At 43.4% G+C, this 26345-nt stretch overlaps 1 protein-coding gene across 3 annotated transcripts in view; it reads left to right on the top strand.

Annotated features, from left to right (window-relative positions):
• The window catches only part of LOC115481367 (golgin subfamily A member 6-like protein 6), a 54566-nt gene that overhangs the window by 16266 nt on the left and 11955 nt on the right, over window positions 1–26345 (top strand). For 2 of the 3 annotated variants that reach the window (XM_030220452.1, XM_030220449.1), the window contains exons 2-11: window positions 3430–3721; window positions 8255–8326; window positions 10243–10263; window positions 13686–13706; window positions 15866–15886; window positions 16955–16975; window positions 18721–18741; window positions 20119–20139; window positions 22494–22514; window positions 26137–26157. In XM_030220452.1, coding sequence (XP_030076312.1) covers window positions 3445–3721; window positions 8255–8326; window positions 10243–10263; window positions 13686–13706; window positions 15866–15886; window positions 16955–16975; window positions 18721–18741; window positions 20119–20139; window positions 22494–22514; window positions 26137–26157 — 517 coding nt within the window. In that variant the 5' untranslated portion in view covers window positions 3430–3444. The remainder of the gene's footprint in view (window positions 1–3429; window positions 3722–8254; window positions 8327–10242; window positions 10264–13685; window positions 13707–15865; window positions 15887–16954; window positions 16976–18720; window positions 18742–20118; window positions 20140–22493; window positions 22515–26136; window positions 26158–26345) is intronic. The other variant, XM_030220451.1, reaches the window with a different exon arrangement.

Below are 26345 nucleotides of genomic sequence, written 5' to 3'. Positions count from 1 at the left end.
CACTTTTTCAGCATCCAGGGCTAACAATATGGGTGCTGGGACAGGGTCTACAGGACATTGCCCCTCACCCTTAAGGAGGATCCCTCTATAAATAACCTGGTCCACCTTAACAGCATGGGTCCCTCCCCCGGGAGGAAGTGAGTCGAGCAGGGCGGAGATGAGACCGGGGGGGGGGGGGGGGGAGGAATTTAAAAGGCAGAGCCTGGCAGAAGTTAGGAAGGCCCAGGGGAGAAAGAAGAAGCTCCAGTGCGGTGCCGAGACTGAAGATTTCTAAACGCTATCATTGGGCGGAGGTGCCCTGGTCATTGAGGGCGTCTTTTACTAAGGCGCACTCACGTTTTTAGCGCGTGCTAAAATTGTGGGCATGCTAAATGTTGGAGACGCCAATGCACTCCTATGGGTGTCTCTAACGTTTAGCGTGGCCACAATTTTAGTGCATGCTAAAAACGTGAGCGCGCCTTAGTAAAAGATGCCCTGAATCTTTAATACTTTGCAAGTTACTGGAGGTCTGGCCAGAGCCAGACCTGATAATTCAAAGAAAACAGCTAAGCTATGTTTGAGGCAGCTCATGGCTGTCTTGCTGAAACCTCTGTGAGGAAACAGGCCCGAGAATACGTGAACATAATTACTCATAAGTACCTTGTTGAACTGCAGAAGTTTACCCTCGCTACGACAGGGTCCTGTGAAGGAACAGGCCCGAGAACTTTTTGTTTAGAAAATAAACAGTTTATTTATTTATTTATTTTGGTGAATTTTTACCCCACATTTTCCCACATAAGCAGGCGCAATGTGGCTTACATTAAGTCAAGAGTATACAATTCAATATAGAGATGGCATAGAAACAGAATGTGACAGGAGAGGAAGGTACACGGGATGACACGGGCAAAGGACAGGGGTGAAGAGCCAACAAGTGGTAGAGGTTAAACAGAGGAGTAGCCAGGGGAATAAGCCTTGGCGAATAAGAAGGTCTTTAAGGACTTCTTGAACTGCTGATGGATGACGAGCTCCTTAAGCTGTCGTGGCAGGGCATTCCAGGATTTTGTACCTGTACCTTTTGTCCGACTCTTATTCCCCTGGCTATGCCCAGCCCTCGCTCGGAGTCTCACAGGGCCCTTTTACTAAACTGAGATAAAAGTGGTTTTAGCGCGTCCTTCCACAGGTCAGTTCCGTGTGCTAAGGCCATTTTTACTTCCAGGGTAAAATGGCCGATTTTTCTATTTTCCCTATTAATGGCCATTGCTAATTTTCCCATTAGTGAGTGAGCCCCTACCGCCACCCATTATATAGGCGGTAAGGACTCGCACGCTACGCATATGCTAATTGGCTAGTGTGCAGCAGTGTAGCTCTGCTAACTGATTAGTGCAGAACATGCCCACGTTCCGCCTCCCAGACCTGCTCCCAAGCACTAAAAAATAAATTTGATTTTTCAGCACATGGGTTGCACTTGCATATCCAAATATTACCGTGGGATGCCTCATCGCAGTCTGTGGTACACCATTTTTTTGCTGTGATAAGCATGCATTAGTGCTTACTGCAGCTTAGTAAAAGGGTCCCTACGATCGTTTGATGCTCACTTGCATGGTCAATAATCTTAAGTATCCAACAAACCTTGTAAATGCATTTGTCGCTTGTATGAATCCTGTTTGAGCTCTATGAATTATATTTATTTATTTGCTGCATTTGTACCCCACATTTTCCCACCTATTTGCAGGCTCAATGTGGCTTACACTATGTTGCAAAAGGTATAATCATAAACAGAGTAAGAGGTATGGTCTAATTTAACATATTACTGTGTAAGAAATTAGGTAGTAGAATTATTTACATGACACAAAATAAAACAGGTAAGATATAATGACCAATAGTGATAATATGATTAACATAATCAAATTAGAAGGGATCAGTATTAGTTGGTTTAGATATAGAATGGAATCAGGTCAATAAGGAGGATTTTTATTTTAAGTCTCTTCGAACAGGTGCGTCTTCAATAACTTCCGGAAGGTTGTCAAGTCATGTGTTGTTTTTATAGCATCCGGTAGTTTATTCCATGATTTTGTGCAGAGGTATGTGAAGGTAGATGCGTGTAGTGATTTATATTTGAGTCCTCTACAATTGGGGTAGTGGAGGTTTAAGAAGGTACGTGATGAACTTTTGATGTTTTGTGCAGGTAAGTCAATTAGGTCTGACATGTATGATGGAGCTTCTCCATGGATGATTTTATGGGTTAAGGTGCAAACCTTGAAGGAAGTCGTCCCATCCCCTTTATCATTTTCGTCACCCTTCTCTATACCATTTCTAATTCCACTATGTCTTTTTTGAGATGCGGAGACCAGAATTGAACACAATATTTGAGGTGCGGTCACACCATGAACCGATATAAGGGCATTATAACGTCCTCATTTTGTTTTCCATTCCTTTTCTAATAATACCTAACATTCTATTTGCTTTCTTAGCTGCCACAGCACACTGAGCAGAGCATTTCAACGTATCATCAACAATGATGCCGAGATCCCTTTCTTGGTCCGTGATTCCTAACGTGGAACCTTGCATTAAGTAGCTATAGTTCGGGTTCCTCTTTCCCACATGCATCACTTTGCACTTGCTCACATTAAACATCATCTGCCATTTAGATGCCCACTCATTCAAATGAGTTTCTTGGATTAGGTGCACATCAACACTTCCGGTCCATGGGTTGATTGGATGACATGTGTGGCCCACATGTGGCTGATTTTTCCGCCTTGTTCAAGGAGAATTGAGAATTTGGTTGTACGGCCATGCATTTCTCTCTAACTCAAACACATCTCTGGAAACGTTTGCTTTAACAGTGTGAAAGATAGCACTAACTGGGTCAACCTTCAAACCCAGGGATCAAGGTGCCTATTCTGTTATTAGCAGTGTTTATTTGTCTGTACACCAAACCTTCAACTCCAATTCTAACACCTCTGTTTTTCTAGTCCAACTCTGACTCCGACTCCTCTTATGTAAAGTAAATCTAAAAGAAATTAGATTAAATACAGAAGCATAGGATGTTTCTTTATGTGCAAAATTAGGACTAATAGACCACAAAATATATTAAGTTTGAACAAAGAATTTAAACACAAACATATGTAAGTATAAAATGATAAATTTGTCATAATGTTGTTAGTTTTTATTTGCACTGACTCCGACTCCACCCAGAATTGCTTACGTTTCCGACTCTAACACCACAGCCCTAGTTATTAGGCACATAAATTGCTTTTGTCCTTCAAGGAAGACAATTGTTAAAGTGATCTAACTGGGTAAGTAGACTGCCCTTGTTGAAAATTCCCCCCCTCAATGTTTGCAGTCATTCTCTACAACCTTGCAAATTCCTTAGGGTTCCCTTTGTTGTGCTGAGGTTGCAGGGCAAGACTTTATTCAGGCCAAGATGCAAACTGTGCTGTCTTTCACCAGAACTGAAGAAAGAAAATGGATGGACGGTTCTTGGACATACTCACCAAAGCCTTGGAGAACCTCAACCCGGCGGAGGTGAAGAAATTTAAGATAAAGCTGCGCAACGTGGAACTGAGAGGTGGATATGCTAACATCCCAACTGCAACATTACAGCAGGCTGAGCCAATGGAGGTGGGACAGCAGATGCTTAAACAGTATGGGGCAGACTATGCTCTGGAAGTGGCCATTGATGTTCTGGAAAAAATTAATGTCAGAGGAGTGGCTCATACTCTCAAAAAGGATGCAGACAGAGGTAAACAAGTAGCTATCTTCTATTTTCACAGTAATATATTATAATTGGATTTTAAGCAGGGCCGGCTCAAGGAATTATGGCGCCCAAAGCCAAGTTACTTTGGTGCCGCCCACCTCCCTCACACACACTCTGCTTCTGTCCACAGTAAGCCCCACAGGTCCAGCATCTCTTCCCACCCCCCTGATCTAGTCTCTCCCCCTCTCCCTCTCTCTCTCTCTTTTCGATCCCTCCTCTCTCTCTCTCTCTCTCTCTCTCTCTCTTTCCATCCCTCCTCTCTCTTTCCCTCCCTCCTTTTCCCACTGTGGTCCTGTACACTTTATCTTGGCTGCCGGCAGCAGCAGCATGAACAACAGGCGTTCGGCCCACCCCTGTGTCTTCCCTCTGCCACATCTCGCTTTTTCTGATGCAATTTCCTGTGGGCAGGATGTGGCAGAGGGAAGGCGCAGGGGTGTGCCGAAAGCTGCCTATTCATGCTGCTGCTGCCGGCAGCCAAGATAAAGTGTACAGGACCACAGTGGACGAAGAACTGGGAGATGCTGGACCTACGGGGAGTGGGGAAGAGAAGGCTTAACTTTTAGACCAGGTGTGGCAGTGGCAGTGACATCAGAGGGTGGGGATTTTGGCATCGTCTATCACCTGGTGCCCTGGTCCAGTGTTAAGCAGCCCTGATTTAAAGCTTTTGGGGTAGGGAATGCCTTTAGCCTGTGACTTGTTTTCTGTGTAATACAATCCTGGCCGCATCTTCTAAACATAAAAGTATTGAGCCCAATAATCGGTACCACTTAACTGGGTTAGAGAGACTCCTATCCTGCTAAATAGTACTGACTGGGTCAAACCTGGATTTTCAGTGGGACATAACCAGATAGTGCTGCTGCAAATCCAGGGAGACCACCACGGCACTAACTGCTTAGTGCCAGCGTGATCCAAGGCAGAGTCTGGGCAGAGTTGACAGTTATCCAGGCATCATTGTATTCAGTGGCAGTGCCCGGTTAATTTAGGACAGCAAGTTAACCAGATAGCTGTCGTTGAGTATCGGTGGTATCCAATGGCAGCCGCCTTGTGCCTGGATAATCAGCGCCAGTACCCCTATGGGGCCCAGCACTGAATATCTGGATAGAATTCAGCCCAGCGGTGGCCGCCATTTAATAAAACACTGTCCATCCCCAGGTGAATATTACATTCTTTATTTATATGGAATGATTAGTCCTCATTGCACTTTGCAAGATACTACTACTACAACTACTTATCATTTCTATAGCGCTACTGGACGTACGCAGCGCTGCACACTTGAACATGAAGAGACAGTCCCAGCTCGACAGAGCTTACAATCTGATTAGGACAGACAAACAGGACAAACAAAAGATAAGGGAATATTAAAGTGAGGATGATAAAATAAGGGTTCTGAACAAGTGAATAAGGGTTAGGAGTTAAAAGCAGCATCAAAAAGGTGGGCTTTTAGCTTAGATTTGAAGATGGCCAGAGATGGAGCTTGACGTACCGGCTCAGGAAGTCTATTCCAGGCATATAGTGCAGCAAGATAAAAGGAACGGAGTCTGGAGTTAGCAGTGGAGGAGAAGGGTGCAGGTAAGAGAGATTACCCAATGAATGGAGTTCCCAGGGAGGAATGTAGGGAGAGATGAGAGGTACTGAGGAGCTGCAAAATGAATGCACTTATAGGTCAATAAGAGGAGTTTGAACTGTATGCAGAAACGGATAGGAAGCCAGTGAAGTGACTTGAGGAGAAGGCTAATATGAGCATAACGACCCTGGCGGAATATTAGTCGTGCAGCAGAATTTTGAACAGATTGAAGAGGAGAGAGATGGCTAAGTGGGAGACCTGTGAGAAGCAAGTTGCAATAGTCTAAGCGAGAGGTGATAAGAGTGTGGATGAGGGTTCTGGTAGTGTGCTCAGAAAGGAAAGGGCGAATTTTGCTGATGTTATAGAGAAAGAAACGACAGGTTTTAGCAGTCGGTTGAATATGTGCAGAGAAGGAGAGGGAGGAGTCGAAGATGACCCTAAGGTTACGAGCTGATGAGACAGGAAGGATGAGAGTGTTATCCACAGAGATAGAGAATGGGGGAGGAGGAGAGGTTGGTTTAGGGGGAAAGATAAGAAGCTCAGTCTCAGATCTGTCCATGCTAATGAATCAGCCTTTCTCTTCGAATTGTATTACTACTATTGCTTATCATTTCTGTAGCGCCACTAGACCTAAGCAGTGCTATACACTTGAACGTGTAAGAGACAGACCCTGCTCGACAATGCTTATAATCTAATCAAGACAGACAAAAAAGGACAAATAAAGGATAAGGACAAAGAGTAGCAAGATTCCAGAATTCCAAACAGTAAAAAGATTCCAGAATCCCAAAGAAGACTACTACTTATCATTTCTATAGCGCTACTAGACGTACGCAGTGCCGTACACTTGAACATGTAAGAGACGGTCCCTGCTCGACAGAGCTTATAATCAAATTAAGACAGACAAACAGGACAAATAAGGGATAGGGGAATTACTTAAGGTGGGAATGATAAAACATGGGTACTGAACAAGTGAGTGAGGGTTAGGAGTTAAAAGCAGCTTCAAAAAGGTGGGCTTTTAGCCTAGATTTGAAGACGGCCAGAGATGGAGCTTGACGTACTGACTCAGGAAGTCTGTTCAGAGAAGAACTTGGCTTTTCATGAGAAAATTAAACAAGGCTCTTTAGTTTTTAATGTAGTGAAGGGTGGGTTTAAGTGTGTGTTTCCTCCTCTCTTTTCAAATACAAATACATTGCTAAATTGATAAGGAAAGCAGCCTCCCTTCCCCTGTTTTAGATTTTTCCTGTTACTAGAGTAGGAAGCAGGGGATTAAATTGATCTCCCTAATAAGAGTCCAGCAGGAGAGCCTGGGGCTGAGGACCTTGCAGGTTTCAACTAGACTGCTCAAATTGATAATGTAGTATCTACAAGATATGTGACCATTCCCTGTTCCTATTCTATCCATTCTATATCAGGCCATGGCACTTCCTAGGCCACTCCTTAATCTTGTTTTAAAAATGTGAGGAAAAACAGAAATAAATATTACTACTACTACTACTACTTATCATTTCTATAGCGCTACTAGACGTACGCAGCACTGTACACTTGAACATGTAAGAGACAGTCCCTGCTTGAAAAGAGTTTACACTCAGGAAGTCTATTCCAGGCATATGGTGCAGCAAGATAAAAGGAACGGAGTCTGGAGTTGGCAGTGGAGGAGAAGGGTACAGATAAGAGAGATTTACCCAATGAATGGAGTTCTTGGGGAGGAGTGTATGGAGAGATAAGAGTGGAGAGGTACTGAGGAGGGGCAGAATGAATGCCCTTATAGTCAATAAGAGGAGTTTGAATTGTATGTGGAAATGGATAGGGAGCCAATGAAGTGACTTGAGGAGAGGGCTAATATGAGCATAGTGACACTGGGGGAATTTTGAATAGATTGAAGAGGAGAGAGATGGCATAGTGGGAGACCTGTGAGAAGCAAGTTGCAGTAGTCTAAGCGAGAGGTGATGAATGTGGATAAGGGTTTTGGTAGTGTGCTCAGAAAGGAAGAGATGAATTTTGGTGATAGTGTAGAAAAAGAAATAACAGGTTTTAGCAATCTGTTGGATATGTGCAGAGAGAGAGAGCAGTCAAAGATGACCCCAAGGTTATGAGCTGATGAGACATGGAAGATGAGAGTGTTATCCACACAGATAGAGAATGAGGGAAGAGGAGAGGTGGGTTTAGGGGAAAAGATAAGAAACTCATGTCTTGGTCATGTTTAGTTTCAGATGACGGTAAGACATCCAGGCAGCAATGTCAGACAGGTAGGTTGATACTTGGGCCGGGATTCCTGCTGAAATTTCTGGTGTGGAGAGGTAGATCTGGGAGTCATCCGCATAAAAGTGCTACTGAAAACCATAGAATGAGATCAGAGCAGCAAGGGAAGAAGTATAGATGGAGAAAAGAAGAGGTCCCAAGACAGAGCCCTGAGGTACACCAACTGATAGTGGGACAGAAGTGGAGGAGGATCCCACCAAAGCATGCACTAAAAGTGCAATGGGAGAGATAAGAGGAAAACCAGGAAAGAACAGAGCCCTGAAATCCACAGCAAGTGGTTTTCTGGAATGTGACCGCCCCTCTTGCTGATAACAGTCTATGTAAACTAGTAGTCTTTCAGTCTTTGTGTAGTTTAACGGGTAACAATCTTTTCATACATTAATTTTGTTGCGGGGTAACAGTGGACTTAAGCTCAGCTTGTTGTCTGTCTGCAGCCGATCTCGTAAGTTAGTTGTGACATCACTGGACCCAAAGAATCCTGTGAAAGAGTAATTCACTTGTCTGGAAATCTAAACGGAGTCTTCTATTTGACAGCATCTTAGCGCTGGCCCAGGATGGGTTACTTTGATAGCTGTGAATCATTAACAATGAATATCTGGCATTTTATACAGCTGCCTGGCCAAACAATCGGACTGTAGCTTTCATTCCTCTCCACCTGATACTGTACTAATCTGAGTGTTTTGGCCTTACTTTAGTAAAAGCAAGTCGACACACGAAGGAAAGCAAGTCTCCAACTGGAACAGTACCGCCACTGGAGATTGTTTCAGGTCAGTGTTAGTAAAACATGATAAAAGATAACTTTCTGATTCAGCCATTTAGATATTGGTAAAACTGATATTATTGACTGGGTCTCTTTCAACAGCCTCATGTTTTCCTTAAAGGGAAACTAGACTTAAAAGAAGGTTATAGAAGACGTGATAGGAGCTCTTTTACCAGACTACTTAAGTAGCTAGCACAGATTTTTCCCACACGTTAGCACTCAGACTGCACTAAGCCGTGCTAGCTACTTAACATGGGTAGGGTCAGAAGGCGAGTGTGACATAGATGGGTTGATGGACTAGCTGGCTGTGAGAGTGCACAGGTCGGTACCATGCACTAGCTGTCATGAGTCCTGATAGCGTGGTTACACTTACCACCACCTCAAGAGGAGGCGCTACTGGAAGTCCGATGCACTGGCGCAAGTCCTCAGCCCCCCCCCCCCTATACTCATAATCTCATACCTCAACCATCTGCTTACACCCTCAATCTCCTGCTTCAAATCCCCGGATCACATCACACAGATAAGTCCTTCCACAAACCCAGTCCTTGCTCACATCTCCCCAACCCCTGCCTCCTCCCCCCCCCCCCCCCACCACCACTGGCTAACCCAGTACCCTGATGATCCCTGGTGGTGTAGTGGGCTGGGATGGGAGCAGTTATTTTCCTCTCCAGTCCCGTCCTGCTCTGGGGGTCAATGTGGCCACCATGACCCCTAGTGGTCATCTCGGGGTACTACAAATAGGGACAACTGTGAGCCAGATGGGGTGGGAGTGGAGAGGGACCGTTCCTGTCTCAACACACAACACTACCAGGGATCTCCTCCAGGTATGCCTAGTGGTGGGGGAAGGGTTTCCTTTGACACATGGGTGGGGCTTGGGTTCAGGAAGAAGCTTATCAGCATGATGGGATGCTGGGGGTGGGGGGATTGAAACATGAGACATGGGGAAACATGGGGAGTTGAGAGGGGGAAATGTGTGTGGGAGGAGTGCCAGTGCAGCAAACATTTATTGTTATTAATTCTTTATGTTTGGGCCTGCACTGCATTATCTGCAATCTGTCACTGCAGGTAAGTGCTGTTTGCCCTGTGTGGTAAATGCAGTGTAGATGCTGAGCAGGCCCCCTGCATTTACCACTCCAGCTTTGCACCTTAGTAAAGAGCCTCATATGGATGCAGATGTGAAACATTTTTATTTTTTTTTAATCAATAGTGAGATCACCAGATCGTAACATAGATAATATAGCTCGTAATAGAAAAAAAGATGTGAATCGCCAATGGCAATGTTCAGAAAAATAATTTACTCACCACATTATTTAAAATAGGCCCGACACGGCTGCGTTTCGCCCTCTTAAAGGGTTGTGTCAGGGGCTAACATATAAATCATACCAGAATAACATATCATAAAACAGAAATAAAATCATTCAAATGTATACATACCCTAGTGGTGCAGTAAAAAGCACTGTGATTTATTTATACACATATGTATATGTTTTTTACAGTTGTTCTATGCTAGCCCCTGACGCAGCCCTGTAGGAGGGCGAAACGCAGCCATGTCGGGTCTATTTTAAATAATGTGGTGAATAAATTATTTTTCTCAACATTGCCATTGGCGATTCACATCTTTTTTTTCTATTCCATGCTGGATCTTGAGAATCGCCTGCCCTGTTTTCTTGGACATAGATAATATAGGCATGAGCCTAGGAGTTCAAATTCTGAAGGTGCTCAATATTGGAAATTCCCTCCCACTACCATACTCCCTCCCCCCCACCACCAATGTCTACACTCTAATTCCTTCCATCTCCCCTTCCCTTGCAGCCTGTCTGTAGGCGTTGTAGTCTTAAATCTGGTACTGAATGTTGTTGTTGTTGTTGATGTGAATCTGACATACAGTGGAAATAAATGTGACTGTCTTTCTTTTCTCCACAGTGCAGCAGAGAGAATTAGAAGGTAATTTTATTTTAAATTTTTTTACCCCTTTGTTTAGGGGTCCTGCTGCAATCTATGATACATAATTATATCTTTCTTACTGTAGTATAATAGACTGATTTCTTTTTATTTACAACTAGTAAAAAAGGCCAGTTTCTGACACAAATGAAACAGGCACTAGCAAGGTTTTCCTTGGCTCCCCTGCAGCCACCCATGTCCAGTGACCCTCCTCTCCCCCTGCGCCCACTGCAGCCGCCCATGTCCAGCGAACCTCCTCTCTCCCCTGCCCCCCCTCCTGCCACCCATGTCCAGCGACCCCCTGCCCCCCTGCAGGCACCCATGTCCAGCGACCCTCCTCTCTCCCCTGCCCCCCCTACAGGCACCCATGTCCAGCGAACCTCCTCTCTCCCCTGCCCCCCCCTCCTGCCACCCATGTCCAGCGACCCCCTGCCCCCCTGCAGCCACCCATGTCCAGCAACCCCCTGCAGCCACCCATGTCCAGCAACCCTCCTCTCTCCCCTGCCCCCCCTCCAGCCACCCATGTCCAGCGACCCTCCTCTGGACATGGATCAGCTGTGAGGCATGTTTTATTTTCCCCTGGGTTCTGAAGTTGACATCATAATGGCTACGGTGATGTCAGCCTGATCTACAGAGCCTAGCAGACCAACTCGGAATGAGCCACAGTCCCAGGCAAGTCAGAACGTTGGAGGTGAGAATTATTATATAGAATATTGTAATTATTTTATTAATTTCAATCCTCCGTAGCTCTCCCCAACAACTCCCTATATTCTCCTTCTTTTCTCTCCCCACTGTTTTTGCCCCTCTTAGACAAACTGCAACTCTTAGCTGCATCCCTCAGTAAATTTAGCTTACAGTTCTCCTGTGAGCTAAGATAATGATACTAAAACCAATCCTTGGGGCCTCCCCCTAGCCAGTCAGGTTTTAAAAATATGCCATGGCCTCCTGCCTGCCTGCTGACACAGTTTCTTTACAACCCTCTCCAGTAGTCTTTTGAAATGATTTAGGGGAGAAGTTATCAATGTGGACTACCATTAAGATGGGTTATTTTACCACCGACTCATGTTATTTTAGTAGCACAGGGTCTCATTTTGTGCAATCAGACCTAGTTACTAATAACTGGGGTTAACAGTAAAACAACCTGTCTTAATGGTAGCCCACATTGAATGTTGTAGCCATAACTAGACAAAGAAAAACCCAGAAAAAAAGGGGGTCCACGCACCTTCCACAGGGAAAGAGCAAACAATTACACACAGCAAGGCGGAAGGCTGGCCACGGGTAAAAAGTTTATTTGCCAGTGGTAAAATTGACCCAATAAAAAGGACCCAACATGGGCTGTGTTTCGGCTGGAGAGCCTTCCTCAGGGGTCTACAATACAAGGACATATAAAAGTAAAAGATATATAAATGTAGAAAATATATTTAAAAAAAAACAACATACATACATATAACATAACTTAAAAACACAGCATTATATGGCATAAGAAAACGTGTATACAACAAAACCATTAATATAAAAGACCCACATAGACATCATGATATGGAGATAATCTAAAGTAAGTACCAAATCCTTCAAATCAATAACTCCACAGAGTTGTCTAAACATATAGTACAAAGTACTCCTGTAGTGATGGAATCACTAAAATGAAAAAAGTAATAAATAAATAAATAAAATAAATAACCTCATGTATTTGTGAAATGAGTTGAGTCTCAGAGCACTACTTGTAGTATTGTTTTGTTGTATACACATTTTCTTATGCCATATAATGCTGTGTGTTTAAGTTATGTTATATGTATGTATGTTTTGGTTTTTTTTTAATTGGGTCACTTTTACCACTGGCAAATAAACTTTTAGATACTTTGTACCCGTGGTCAGCCTTGGTTACTTGGTACAGTCCAACTTCCGCCTTGCTGTGTGTGTTTTGTAGCCATAACTAGTGCACTTTGCAAAGTATTCCATCATTTTACTGCTCAGTTTGAAAAACAAAATTCCCTCATGTGGTGAAATGTTACCCCTGAGCCTTAGATCAAGACTTTTTAAACCCATCCTGGTGAGCCCACAGCCTGTCTGTATTTTAGGATGTTCACAATGAATATTCATAAGATGAATGTGTCTAGTTAATGGACATGAATGCAGAGGTTTATTAAACATAAGTATGTAACTGTCTGATATTCAGCCTCGGTGGTTAGCATTTGTTTTAAGGTTATCAATAGAAATCAAACAAAATAAAACATGGAAAAGAAAATAAGATGATACCTTTTTTATTGGACATAACTTAATACATTTTTTGATTAGCTTTCGAAGGTTGCCCTTCTTCGTCAGATCGGAAATAAGCAAATGTGCTAGCTGACAGTGTATATAATTGAAAACATTCAAGCATTACTATGATAGTCTGACAGGGTGGGAGGATGGGGGTGGGTAGGAGGTATGCATGGGGACATCAAAGCATATCATTGATATTCTAACAGGATGAGTGTGGATAGGTGAGGGGTGGGTTGATCAACAGAGACATACAGCTTTATGGTTTTAAAAATTGTTTTAAAAATTGGGCACTGTGGCAGAACTAAACCCAGATATTTAGTGTTGTATTGAATATCCAGATTCAGTGGTGACCAGCACTGCTATTCACATAGTGGCAATACTGAGATCCAAACTGGTACAGCCTTTTGAATGTCCTAACTTTATTTAGATAGTTATCCAGTTGTTACCCTGTAATACTAAATATCACAGCTATCCCCCAGCTTCGTCCCCCCCCCCACCAGACCTCTCAGCACTTTCTAGATAGTGCCGCTGAATATCCACACAAATATCAGATTAACATCTGAAATTAATTCAGATGTTAACTGTTTGAACATCAGGCCCTAAGGCTTTGAAAATTAACTTCTCTTGCATGCATCTCATCAGCTGTGTAGGAGAGTTTTTTTTCAGCACCGAGAGTGGACTCCTCATAGTGTTTGAGATGTCCATCCGCTTTATCCCCTTTTCCTCTTAATGATAGGGGCCTGCAGAGTATTGTTTGCACCTGGTGCAGCCTAACTATTTTGCAGGTTGAACAGTGCGAGACCTGGGCAGCTCCTGCAGTCTATGGTGCTTCCATGCATTTCAAGCTCTGAAACAGCTGGAACACACCTGGTGGGTTTCATTGGTCTCCTGCACACCTCACAGGGAAAATATCACATCCAGCCGTTCTGTTGCAGCACCTTGCAAATGTGGTTGTGCACAGCATTGTGTAGACCTGTGTCTATGTATTGTGTGTTTGGAGGATGTCTTGTTCTGTCTGTTAGGTACATTGTGGATCTTTAAAGCCTGTTGCACTTTTCCATCGTTTGAAAGAAGAGGAAATGTAAGAGAATCATTCTGATATCCATAAACCCTGATACTTGTAATCGGTGATTCTTTTCTTTCTTCTTTTTTTGTCCCCGCAGTTCAGAAGAGGGAACAAGAAGGTAATAACATCTCTCTGTATAGTGGAATGAAACAAAACTCTTTACAGTCACCATGGGGAAGAATTGAAATATGTTAGGAAAAGGGGTGAGAAGAATAGGAGGAAGCATGTTGGGAATAGGTGGAAACCGGAATCCAAACCTTTGCTGTGATTAAGAAAGTGAAACAGAATTCCTGTAGAAGTAGAGGGCATGGATTAAAGGAGTCTCGATTATTACTGTAAGTGTAGAGGATACAGGGTTAGAATGATAGGAGGGGCAGGGTCATCCATTGATTTTTTTTTTTTTTTTAGCTTTCTCATAAATGTTCCTGTTCAAAATTATTTCACAGGGCTCAAATGGTTTAACAAATCAAATAAATAATAATAATAATATATAATACAGAGCCTATTACAAATTCTACACAAGTTGCACAAAGCCTTGGAACATCCCAAATGTTTCCGCCTCTTGCTCTGGCCTTTCCTGAGCCTATCACTGAAAACGTTGGTGGAGCTCTACTGCCCTCCAGTGGCTGGTTTGTAGAGTGTAGCTGGGATTCTGGTTTTCCTCAGACTATGGTGGGCAGCCTTTAAAAAGGGAAGGTTTTTTGTAACTACGTTCAAAGTGGTTTATATATATTCAGGTACTTATTTTGTACCAGGGGCAATGGAGGGTTAAGTGACTTGCCCAGAGTCACAAGGAGCTGTAGTGGGAATTGAACTCAGTTCTTCAGGATCAAAGTCCACTGCACTAACCACTAGGCTACTCCTCCACTCATTCCACCAATAAGAGCCAACCTCATCATTGATGTCACAATGGCTTGATTGCCTGATACTTGGCTCACTTCTGATATTGTGATGTCATAAGGGAAATGGGGAAAGGGAAATGGGACTTGATATACCACCTTTCGGAGGTTTTTTGCAACTACATTCAAAGTGGTTTACATATATTCAGGTCCTTATTTTGTACCAGGGGCAATGGAGGGTTAAGTGACTTGCCCAGAGTCACAAGGAGCTGCAGTGGGAACTGAACTCAGTTCCCCAGAATCAAAGTCCACTGCACTTACCACTAGGCTACTCCTCCACTCCAGGATGTAGGGACCTTTTAACAGTGGCAGTAAGCCCAATGCGGACTTACTGCTCGCTTTTCCAGGACTACCGCCAGCCCAGAAATGGCTTGCGTGGTGGTAACCTGGTGGTAATCAGGCATCGCCGCGTGCTGCCTGGTTACCGCTGGGTTACACGGAAGCCCTTATTGCCACCCCAGTGGGTGGTAGTAAGGGATCCCTGTCACATGGCCATGTGGTAAGAGTTCTCTTACCGCATGGCTATTTGTACCTGGGGTCTCTTTACCCGCTGCGGTAAAAAGGGCCCTGGCGCACGGGAAAAATGTCCCCTGCCGCTAGTGCAGGGCCCTTTTTCCCGCAGATTGGTAAAAGGACTCGATAGTTAGCTAATTGTGGATTTGGATTTAGCTCATACCCTTTACAGTTGTAGCTAAAGATGAATTAAATTCAGTACAGTAGGTATTATTTACAATCTGTTTGTACCCAAAACAATGGAGGGTTAAGTAACTTGCCCAAGATTACAAGGATTTAACCAGCTAGATCTATAAGGCTGACAACTGCACCCTACATAAGGAATTATTTTATATGAAGACGCCTATGTGAGAAGTTTAAAAAGGTGACTAAAGGCAATAGATGCCTATGTGCTTTTATAAAATAGACACTTAGAATCAGCCAGACTACTGATTAATTCTTTCACAGTCTCCATGTTTTTGTAACTATGAAATATACTACATGAATAAGATTAGATGTCTGGAAAGTCCAGAATTTGTATGTGTGTTTTCAAATGGCTCCCATCATTTTGTTACAAATCCTAAATAGATCCAGAATTGAAATACTTATGAAATATTGTTATACAACATAAGGAGAACATTAATTTGGGGTCTGATTTTGCCTCTTACCCAATAGTTTCAGTATTTGTTCATTAATAAAAATATCTCATCTGAACCCGCAGCATGGGAATCTGGGTCCCTGCAAGTCACTGACCCTTTGGTTCCTTAGACAATTCTGGAATGTTTCAACTTAATTGCCCTTTTTGTCTGAAGAATGAATCTTATATCAAAACCATGAACTGTTCCAGCATCATATGACACTCTTTCTCCTTTCTTTCTGTTGGCAGTGGAGCTCCGGGAGCAACAAGGTATGTTTCATGCTGAAATGAATCTTCACAACTATTGTCAGTTTTACTTAGGGGCCCTTTATCCCCGAGAGCTTGTAGTTTAATTCTCACCACCCTTTAAGGCTTTTGATTGGGTGGAGTGTGAGAGGTCCTTCCCTCGCCAGTGTTGCCTAGGAAATGTGTGCAGACTTTTTTTTGGGGGGGGGGGGGAGAAGGGGGAGAAGAAGGAAACAAAACTAATTGCTATATTGAATAATTCTTTTGTTGTTATATTGTTTTGTTACAAGCGTGTTGTTATGCTATACTAATTATTTTACTTATTGCTACTCATGTATTTCTTGTTTGTATTGTGGTGATTTCTTAATAAAACAGTTAAATCTAAGGGCCTTGTTTACTAAGGTGCACTAGCGTTTTTAGCGTGCACTAAATGCTAGAATCACCCATATGTTCCTATGGGCGACTTTAGTGTTTATTGTGCACTAAAAACGCTAAACAGGACCCTAAGCAAGCTGTGCAAAGGAGGGGATAAGAGGGAGCCTACTATTCCAATCCTCTTCATCAAAGAGATTTATATAAAGTCACAAACACCTGGATGGTGGACTCAAGATCTTTTAAGGTTTCAACTTTTTTTTTTTTATTGATGGTAAAGCTTAACAGACAGATAACTTTTCCCAGAAGGGAAAAGGAAAACGGTACAGCATAAAGAAATATAGTATCGTTTCGCATCAACCAATTTTTAACATTGAACCACCCCCTTATCTCCCCCCTACCCTTGAGACCCCTCTCTACCCCCCTCTCCAGACTCAAGATCTTTTAATAAACTGGATGTTCCCATAATTAAAGGTGCACATCTTTCTTTATTCCCAAGATCAATGAAAATGTATAAAAAAAAAGAACCAAAACATATAAAGACAAGAATGGAGGAAAACCTAGGAATAAGACTCAAAGATAAGATTTGGTGATAAATCCAAGTAACAGACATGCTGCTATTTTGGAGGATCTGGCTTGCTGGTTGATTGTCTTATTACTGTGGTACTGTGAAGCAGGAAGCAGCTCACCTATCTCTTCTCTTTTTTATTCTCTCTGCAGTGCAGCTAAGAGAGGAACGAGGTATCTGCATTTTTTCAGTGTTTGAATCAAGATGAATTCTAAAGTAAAAACAAGCAGTGCTCGATGATTTTGAGTATAAAAGTCCTTCTGCCTCCTGTGGGACATCTTCAGACACTCAGCATCTGCTGGAGCTCTGAGGGACCTACTCACCACCGACTGAGCATACAGCTGTGAGACTGCTGAGAAGTTGTAGCATTGTAAGGAGCAGAGACCTATCTAGTCTGGATGTCCAAAATAGTCATGTGAAGGAGAGGCAGAATGTTACCTGATGAACTACATCTCTGCATGTGATGGAGTCAGACCAGGACTGGATCACCCTGTCCTAGGTGACATGGACTCTATTGTTAACCTTGTTCCCACACCCATGCCATATGTCAGCAATCCTCAGAGGGAACTACAGTCCAGAGATGCCAAGTTACCCAGTTCCAGGCTGGAGATGTTGAGACAGTTCTGGTTTTCAACTTATATCCCAAAGCATCATGGGACTTATAGTACCTGATGCTGGCCATTGAAATAAGTGGTCAGAAATCCAGGACTGGCCAAAATCTCCAGCCTAGAACCAGATAACTTGGCATCTCTGACAGTTGGGTGTTTCTTAAAGCTGTAGCAGCAGGTCCAAACCCCCTTCACAACTATTTTTTGTTGTTTATATAGTCTGCTAATCCAAAATCTTTAATGGATTCCAATAAAGCATGTGGTTTGTTTTTTTAATCTGTTATTAAAACACTAGGAAAAAATGCCCATTTCAGAGCGGAATGAAATGGGCGCTAGCAAGGGGCCCCCTCCCTCCGTCCCTCGAAGCTACTTGCCTTGTTCGCTGTGGGCCGTTTCGGCCCTGGAGTGTCAATAGCTCCGCCCTCGACGTCATAACGTTTTGACGCGTCATGACGCTGTGACGCGAGGGCGGTGCAGATACTCCAGGGCACACCGGATATCTCGGGCGCCTCAACCTCCGTGGAGGCTTCAGAACGTTGGGGTTGCCTTTTATATATATAGATATCACTGAGCAGTACATGGCATCCCAGTGATAATTTACAGAGGAGCTGGAAAGCTGTAGCAGTTTCCAAATGGGACCTTCATTGTGAGGTGGACCCTTTAGTAGGAATACTTTCAATTGTTATAGGATACGTTGTTGCTCTCCTTACTCTGTGTCACCTGATATTCTTGCTGTGATGAGAGCTAGAAAATCAGACCTGGAGGCTCACAAAATGTGAACTGAGAATTCTTGTTTTCCAGGTATCGTTTCCAAGTGTTCCACAGCAGAAATGTCTCACTGCCTGCCTTACATACTCCTCAAACGGAGCTTGTTTAGCCCTGAACATAATAGTAACACAGAACCACTAGATCCCATAGAATATATAATCACATGCCACCAGATCCCCTGGTTAAGGAGGACTGCAAGTCCCATGATGAGACGAGCAGGACTGACTTTCTAACCATAAACACAAGACTGCCGTCCCAGAATGCAATGATACACCTACTATAGAGCTGCCAAGCCATTCCAGAAGGGAGACTTTTGGCCGGTCCTGGATTTCAGCCAGTCTCATCCTGATGCATTATGGGACCTGCAACACTGATTTAAATGAATAGAATCATGGACTACAAATACTACACTGCTTTGAATGTAAGTTTAGAACCATGACTGGCCAAAAAATATCCCTGCTGGAATGGGTAACTTGGCAGCTCAGTCCAGTCTGTCTGTCATTGTCTAGTTTGTAACTCTGTCTCCTTATCTGCTTTTACAGTGCATCTGAGGGAGGAAAGAGGTAAGTGATTCTCTGTATTGCAGATGCTTAGAGAGCTCCATTATTGCATGGGAAATTCCAGCGGTTTCCAACCCTCCAAATGTTGGTCACGTACTTAATATTTTGGACATTTTACTGGCCTTAGCCTGTCCTTTTCCTCAGCTTCTTGGGACTTCTAGCTCCATTGACGTGGCCTCTGCTAGGGCCACTAGTACCATGAGTCCTTATTCTGAACTAGCCCGGGGGCTTATTCTCATCTTCCCTTCCTCGCCCCTTCATATGTAGTCCAGGCATTGTAGCAACAAGTCCCCATCCAGGGAATGCAGACTGAAATGCCCTCCAGAGCTTGGTAATCATGCAGCTGAATTTGTCCCCACAAGGGGTCTCCCTCTATAACATCTCTAGCATCAGTTAAAGCAAGGGTGTCCATCCTTGGCCCTCGCCAGGTCGGGTTTTCAGGATTTCCCAAAATGAATATGCATGAGATCTTGTTTGTATACAATGGAGGCAGTGCATGCGAACAGATCTCATGCATATTCATTGGGAAATCCAGAAAACCCAGCTGGATTGCGGCCCTCGAGAGCCGAGGTTGGACAACCATGAGTTAAAATTTAGTCGCCTCCCCATGACGCTGCCAGTGAGCCATTGTCCTGCCCCTCTTCCTAGGTGTGCCTGGTGTAGATTTTTAGAATGGTTCTGGGCAGTAATGATGTGTTTAATGGGAAATAATGGCACCCTTTCCTCACTGCAGTGTGCTACAAATACGCTTGGCCAGTATTAAGTGGATAGTGCAGGTAAGGGTTATACCAGAGTTGTAATGTAATCGTTTTGGTGGTGTAGGCAGGACTTTTTTTGAGGGGGTACTGAGTACCGGCACCTTTTCCATTCTTTGCTAAAATTGACCCATGGACCCCGAGTTTTAATGAAACAGCTCAGACTCTACACAGCAATTCTGTCTTGTCATAGATTCTGTGACTGGTTGCAGGGTCCTGGTTATTGTGGGGTAGGTCCCTTAGTAATCACCCCACCCCTGAAGGGCAGGGGCATATCTGTGTGGGGCCACAGGGGCCTGGGCCCCCTCAGATTTCGCCCTGGACCCCCCCTACCGCCGCCAACACCTACCTTTGCTGGCGGGAGACCCCAACCCCCGCCAGCCGAGGTCCGCTTCCTCTAAAAATATTCCTTGAGCTGAGGTCTTTTAAGTTGTTCGTCCTCGCTCCCACTCCTCCGTGCTGGTGTTCAAACTTTGTGGAATCCAGTTTCAGAGTCTGTCTGACGTCGCAGCACGTTGTACATGAAAATGGGACAGTGACCCCTGCCAACCCAAAAATATTGAATTGCACATCTTCTAGGTTTTGGTCCATGCTAGTATAACACAATGTTTGTTTCTCTCCTCAGCTCTGGTGAGGGAACAGCGAGGTATGTAATGTCAGCTTAACATGGATGGGGGCCTGGGAAAAATGCAATTCTTTTGTCATTTTTATTATTTTTTTAAGTGGTAAATAGTAAAGACTGCCAGGGCCTAGTCTCCGGCTTTGCCCTTAACCCACCTGTTACGCAATCACTTGAGTCTGTGTTGTCTATACATTCCCTTCCACTGAATTCTCAAATCTGCAGCCCTACTTTTCATAGGAAACTTGACATTATGGCCTCTGCGTGTGCTGGGGAAAAGCCAGGACTTTGTCCCTGGTCCTCTGGAGTTTTCCAATGAGGTTTATGAAGATGACTGATAAAGATCAGGCTGTGTTCTCACCTCTCCTGACATCATCAGAAAATGGACTCACTGTCTGGGGAGAACATAGCATTTTAACCTGTTGTCAGGGTGGGAGTAACCTGTCTGAGAAGTACTAGTCTCACTTATATCATTTAGTTTTTGCTTTGTCCCCTGGAAAAATCACTTTATTTTTCATCATCTCAGCTTCCTACTTAAGTTATGGTGACAGTCTTTGTTTATGTTTATTAAAACCTTGCTATACCGCATATACCAAACCAGTGGAGCTAAGCGAGGTACAAAATCTAAATTAAAATAAAGAGAAAGGAACGCCATAATGTATAGGAAAGAGAGAGAAGATAGTTAAACCAATCTCCCAAACACATGGAACATCCAAACAGAAGCGAGAGACTCTCAAGTTGTCGATCTTAAAACGATAAAATATTTTTCAGGTTGGGCTCCTCCAGTAAACTTAGTGGAGCTTAATGTTGAAAGGGTCTGCATAAAATAATAAGTTTAAAGAACATCTTCGGACCAGATATGTGCAGGCAGGGAATTCCACAGAGACGGGGCTATGAAATAAAAGGCAGTTTTCGGGTAGACTCCAGTTTGGCCAACCGAGGACCGGGAAGGAATGTATGGTTAGCGTCCATGGAGTGAAAAGCCCAAGCAGGGGTACATGGGACCATCAATGCAGAGCAGCACCCATGTAGCCAATGTAATTTGAATAAAAGGGGGGGGGGAACATGATGAAGGAAGTCCATATACTTGTAAAGCATGTAGACATGTACTGTATCCTCATTTTGAAACAAAGTAAAAGGTGCTTTCTATTGGAAATCTGATCTGATCTAAAGGAATTTATATTCTGCTGTTTACCAACTAGGTTCAATGTGCATTACAGAAAATATAAAATAGTCATTACTATGATGTCACACTTCAGTAATCAAAATACAACTCTAACATTATCAGTAAAACAACATCATGAAACCATTAACATCCTGAGGATGATTCAAATAAATAAGCGTCAACAAAATGGCATGTAGTCATTTTGGTTATCTAAGATGGAATAAGTCTTATGCCAAACATTAGGATTTGACTGAAACTTGTTAAAAGAGGTGCAGAATTATCCTTCCAGGTATCCTGTTCAATGTAAAATTTTAATTTAGGGGGCTGGAGATTTTGGAATTCAGATCAGTTTTAACATTTTATTTTGGGATCTTTGAGACAGGGCTCAGATAGTTCTCCTTCACTTAAGTTAATGCCAGAGAATGAATTCATGTCCCATTTTTTGCTTTTTATGATGATGCCAGAAATCATTGTGTAGGTACCAATAACTGCACCAACAGGAGAAGGTATCTCAGGACCTACAAAGCAGTTGACACTTCCCTGTTTATTAGAAAATCCTATTTCTTACCTTCCTGAAACCTATGTGTAATCATTTCCTGTATCCTCTATATCGCGCTGTGACTTTTTTGTCCCATGCCCTTTGGTCTCCATTTCATGTCTTATTGGCCTATCCACTGTCCTTCTCCATCCCTTACGCCAGTGGTTCCCAAACCTGGTCCTGGAGGCACCCCAGTCAGTCAGGTTTTCAGGATATCCACAATGAATATTCATGAGAGAGACTTACACGCATTTTCTCCACTGTATGCAAATCTCTCTCATGAATATTCATTGTGGATATCCTGAAAACCTGACTGGCTGGGGTGCCTCCAGGACCTTTGGGAACCACTGTCTTAAGCCTTTCTGTTTACCCTTTTCTCCCATGCCACAGCAGTATAAATCACAGCTAGGAAAAATGCTTTCTTATGCCCACACTTCGCTGGTCACTCACGCTAACGGGATGGGAAGGGTACTGCTCATTGACAAGGAAAAAAGGCACTTCCTTCTCCTCCTCTTCCTTCAAACAATGCATCTTTACTTAGTATTATTTACATGTTCCCTGGATCACATGGAACCTTGTATTTATATCTCTTTCCTAGTTCTAGAGGATTCTGGAGTTGTTGCTATTCAATTTTCCAGTGACACAAATAAGCTTTTTGTTTTCTTCTTTATTTTACAGCTACAGTGAGGGAAGAACGAGGTAAGAAGGTTCTCAAAAATAACTTTATAAAACGTATTCTTATAAGCAACAGGGTGGCTCCTACCATTGGAGCCAACTCTGTGGGTGCTGTGGGTGCTTGAGCACCCCCAATATTGAGAAAATTCCTTGTATGTGTCCAGGGAGGGGTAATTTCCATTGGGCTTAGCACCCCCAATAATTTTGAAAAGTTGGCTCCTATGGCTCCTACCCGACTAAGTCCTGCTAATTGGATCATATCTGGATTTCAGCGGAACTTACCTGGATAGTATTCCTGAAAATCTGGACAGACTGCCTCGGCACTATCTGGGCAGAGTCTGGGGAAAGCCAAGAGTTACCTGGTTAGCTGCAGTATTCAGTCCACTAACTAAGCGCCCCTTTTACCAAGCTGCAGCAAAAGGGTCTGGCGCTGGCATCAGCGCATGTTATACATGCATGCCGAGGCCCCCTTTTACTGCAGCTGGTAAAAGGGAAGTCTTGCTTTCCTACAGGAAATGTCTGGGCAGCAGGTAAAGCACTTGCATGGCCATTTTTTGGGGAGCCCTTACTACCATCCATTGAGGTGGCAGTAAGGGCTCCCACATTAACCTGGTGGTAACCGGGCAGTGCGTGGCACTGCCCAATTATCGCCGGGTACACTCCGCGCTACAAAAATAAATACATTTTTGTAGCGCTGGAAATGACGGTGCACTAGGAGTGGGAAGTACCGCCGGGCTGCTGCGGTAGCCTGGCGGTACTTCCTGTATAGCGAGTGGTAAGCCCGTGTTGGGCCTACCACCGCTTAGTAAAAGGAGCTCTGAGTTACTATCAGGATAAAGTTTAGGACAGCAAAAAGGCTGTCCTAACTTTAACTGGGTAATGGCTGAATATCACTGGTACCCAGATAAGTCCTGGTGGCCACAAAGTACCTGGATATTCAGTGCCTGGTGCTAAATATTCAGGTATAAAAAGCCCGCGGTGGCCAGCATTTTATTTATTGTGTTCCTTACCTTGATAAAAGTTGCACGAGAGTTCAAAAAGTAAATAGTCAAGTCCACAATCAGCTGTCATGCTTTGAGTATTGTTTTTTTTTTCCCTAACGCTGTCTGCAGTGGTCAGAAAATATTCACATATTCAGCACCACTGTATGGATAGGACTAGTGAGATAAAGGACCACTATTCTGGGCACTACGCTAACAGGATCAGTTGAACAATTGTTGCTGGACAAACCGGGTTCCTTTCAGGGGAAGGATAAGGGAGGCACACTTTTTTATTCTGTAAAATGTGCCTTGTAGCATGGAAGTGTATATTGCAGAACTGGAGGTCCTCTGAGCCTCTGGCTTATTGACATTGGAGGAACCAGTTACACTTATTAGCTACTTGGGAGGTAAGAGATGCTAAGCAGAAAAAACCAATTCATGATGGTGTGGGAACCCTATTTACAAAGCCTTCACCCAAGAGGACATAGCCTCTTGCTAAATACTTTATGATATTATATGATACTATAGTATAGCGTGTGAATGCACCAGAAGTAGGTTAAGTAGAAGAAGAGGAACACCATAGAATTGGGCGTAGGATCACATTTCTTGTAGACTAGATTCAGAAGGTAACAAGAAAACAGGCTTTCTGGCAGCCGATTTTACTACTAAGAGCTACCTTAGAGTGGGAGGGAAGGAATATTCTAGAGTTTGTGTGATATGAGGTGATGCCCAGGAGGGGAGAAGGGTGGGAGGAGGGGATATAATAAAACAGAAATGTAGGTGACCAATGTTGCACATTTATTGTATCTTTGTTATTGTATTTTTGTGTAGTCATCAAAAAAAAATCTTTGAATAAAAAGAATATATATATACAGTGGGGGAAATAAGTATTTGATCCCTTGCTGATTTTGTAAGTTTGCCCACTGACAAAGACATGAGCAGCCCATAATTGAAGGGTAGGTTATTGGTAACAGTGAGAGATAGCACATCACAAATTAAATCCGGAAAATCACATTGTGGAAAGTATATGAATTTATTTGCATTCTGCAGAGGGAAATAAGTATTTGATCCCCCACCAACCAGTAAGAGATCTGGCCCCTACAGACCAGGTAGATGCTCCAAATCAACTCGTTACCTGCATGACAGACAGCTGTCGGCAATGGTCACCTGTATGAAAGACACCTGTCCACAGACTCAGTGAATCAGTCAGACTCTAACCTCTACAAAATGGCCAAGAGCAAGGAGCTGTCTAAGGATGTCAGGGACAAGATCATACACCTGCACAAGGCTGGAATGGGCTACAAAACCATCAGTAAGACGCTGGGCGAGAAGGAGACATCTGTTGGTGCCATAGTAAGAAAATGGAAGAAGTACAAAATGACTGTCAATCGACAAAGATCTGGGGCTCCACGCAAAATCTCACCTCGTGGGGTATCCTTGATCATGAGGAAGGTTAGAAATCAGCCTACAACTACAAGGGGGGAACTTGTCAATGATCTCAAGGCAGCTGGGACCACTGTCACCACGAAAACCATTGGTAACACATTACGACATAACGGATTGCAATCCTGCAGTGCCCGCAAGGTCCCCCTGCTCCGGAAGGCACATGTGACGGCCCGTCTGAAGTTTGCCAGTGAACACCTGGATGATGCCGAGAGTGATTGGGAGAAGGTGCTGTGGTCAGATGAGACAAAAATTGAGCTCTTTGGCATGAACTCAACTCGCCGTGTTTGGAGGAAGAGAAATGCTGCCTATGACCCAAAGAACATCGTCCCCACTGTCAAGCATGGAGGTGGAAATGTTATGTTTTGGGGGTGTTTCTCTGCTAAGGGCACAGGACTACTTCACCGCATCAATGGGAGAATGGATGGGGCCATGTACCGTACAATTCTGAGTGACAACCTCCTTCCCTCCGCCAGGGCCTTAAAAATGGGTCGTGGCTGGGTCTTCCAGCACGACAATGACCCAAAACATACAGCCAAGGCAACAAAGGAGTGGCTCAGGAAGAAGCACATTAGGGTCATGGAGTGGCCTAGCCAGTCACCAGACCTTAATCCCATTGAAAACTTATGGAGGGAGCTGAAGATGCGAGTTGCCAAGCGACAGCCCAGAACTCTTAATGATTTAGAGATGATCTGCAAAGAGGAGTGGACCAAAATTCCTCCTGACATGTGTGCAAACCTCATCATCAACTACAGAAGACGTCTGACCGCTGTGCTTGCCAACAAGGGTTTTGCCACCAAGTATTAGGTCTTGTTTGCCAGAGGGATTAAATACTTATTTCCCTCTGCAGAATGCAAATAAATTCATATACTTTCCACAATGTGATTTTCCGGATTTAATTTGTGATGTGCTATCTCTCACTGTTACCAATAACCTACCCTTCAATTATGGGCTGCTCATGTCTTTGTCAGTGGGCAAACTTACAAAATCAGCAAGGGATCAAATACTTATTTCCCCCACTGTATATATTACAAGTCCACGCATGAATTGAGATAAAATCAGGACTGAATTACCCTTTTCCTTTGTGACATGGAATGATACCCTCTACAGCTATTATGAAATAAATTGCCCTTATTTATTATTCAACTCTGGATAGACAGTAGACATATTGTAAGCCACCCTGAACAAAAACTGATTTTTTTTTTCTTTCTTTCTTTTTACAGTACAAGCTCAAGAAGATAAAAGTTTGTACCATCTGTTTAAAAATATATTTTTGAATTGTTTTTCTATTGTGGCATTTATTTTTAGGGGTTTAGTTTTTTCAGAATTTTATTGTTTATATTATAGTTTGCATTTTATTTTTCCTTTTTATGTTCTATTTTATGATTTTTATATTGTGTGTCTCCTCGAACAGTTGTGGAAAGGCAGCATG

This window comes from Microcaecilia unicolor, chromosome 12 (genome assembly GCF_901765095.1).
Source record: "Microcaecilia unicolor chromosome 12, aMicUni1.1, whole genome shotgun sequence".
Classification (NCBI taxonomy): domain Eukaryota; kingdom Metazoa; phylum Chordata; class Amphibia; order Gymnophiona; family Siphonopidae; genus Microcaecilia; species Microcaecilia unicolor.
Note: the sequence above shows the minus strand (reverse complement) of the source record. Positions and strands in the feature narration are given on the sequence as shown.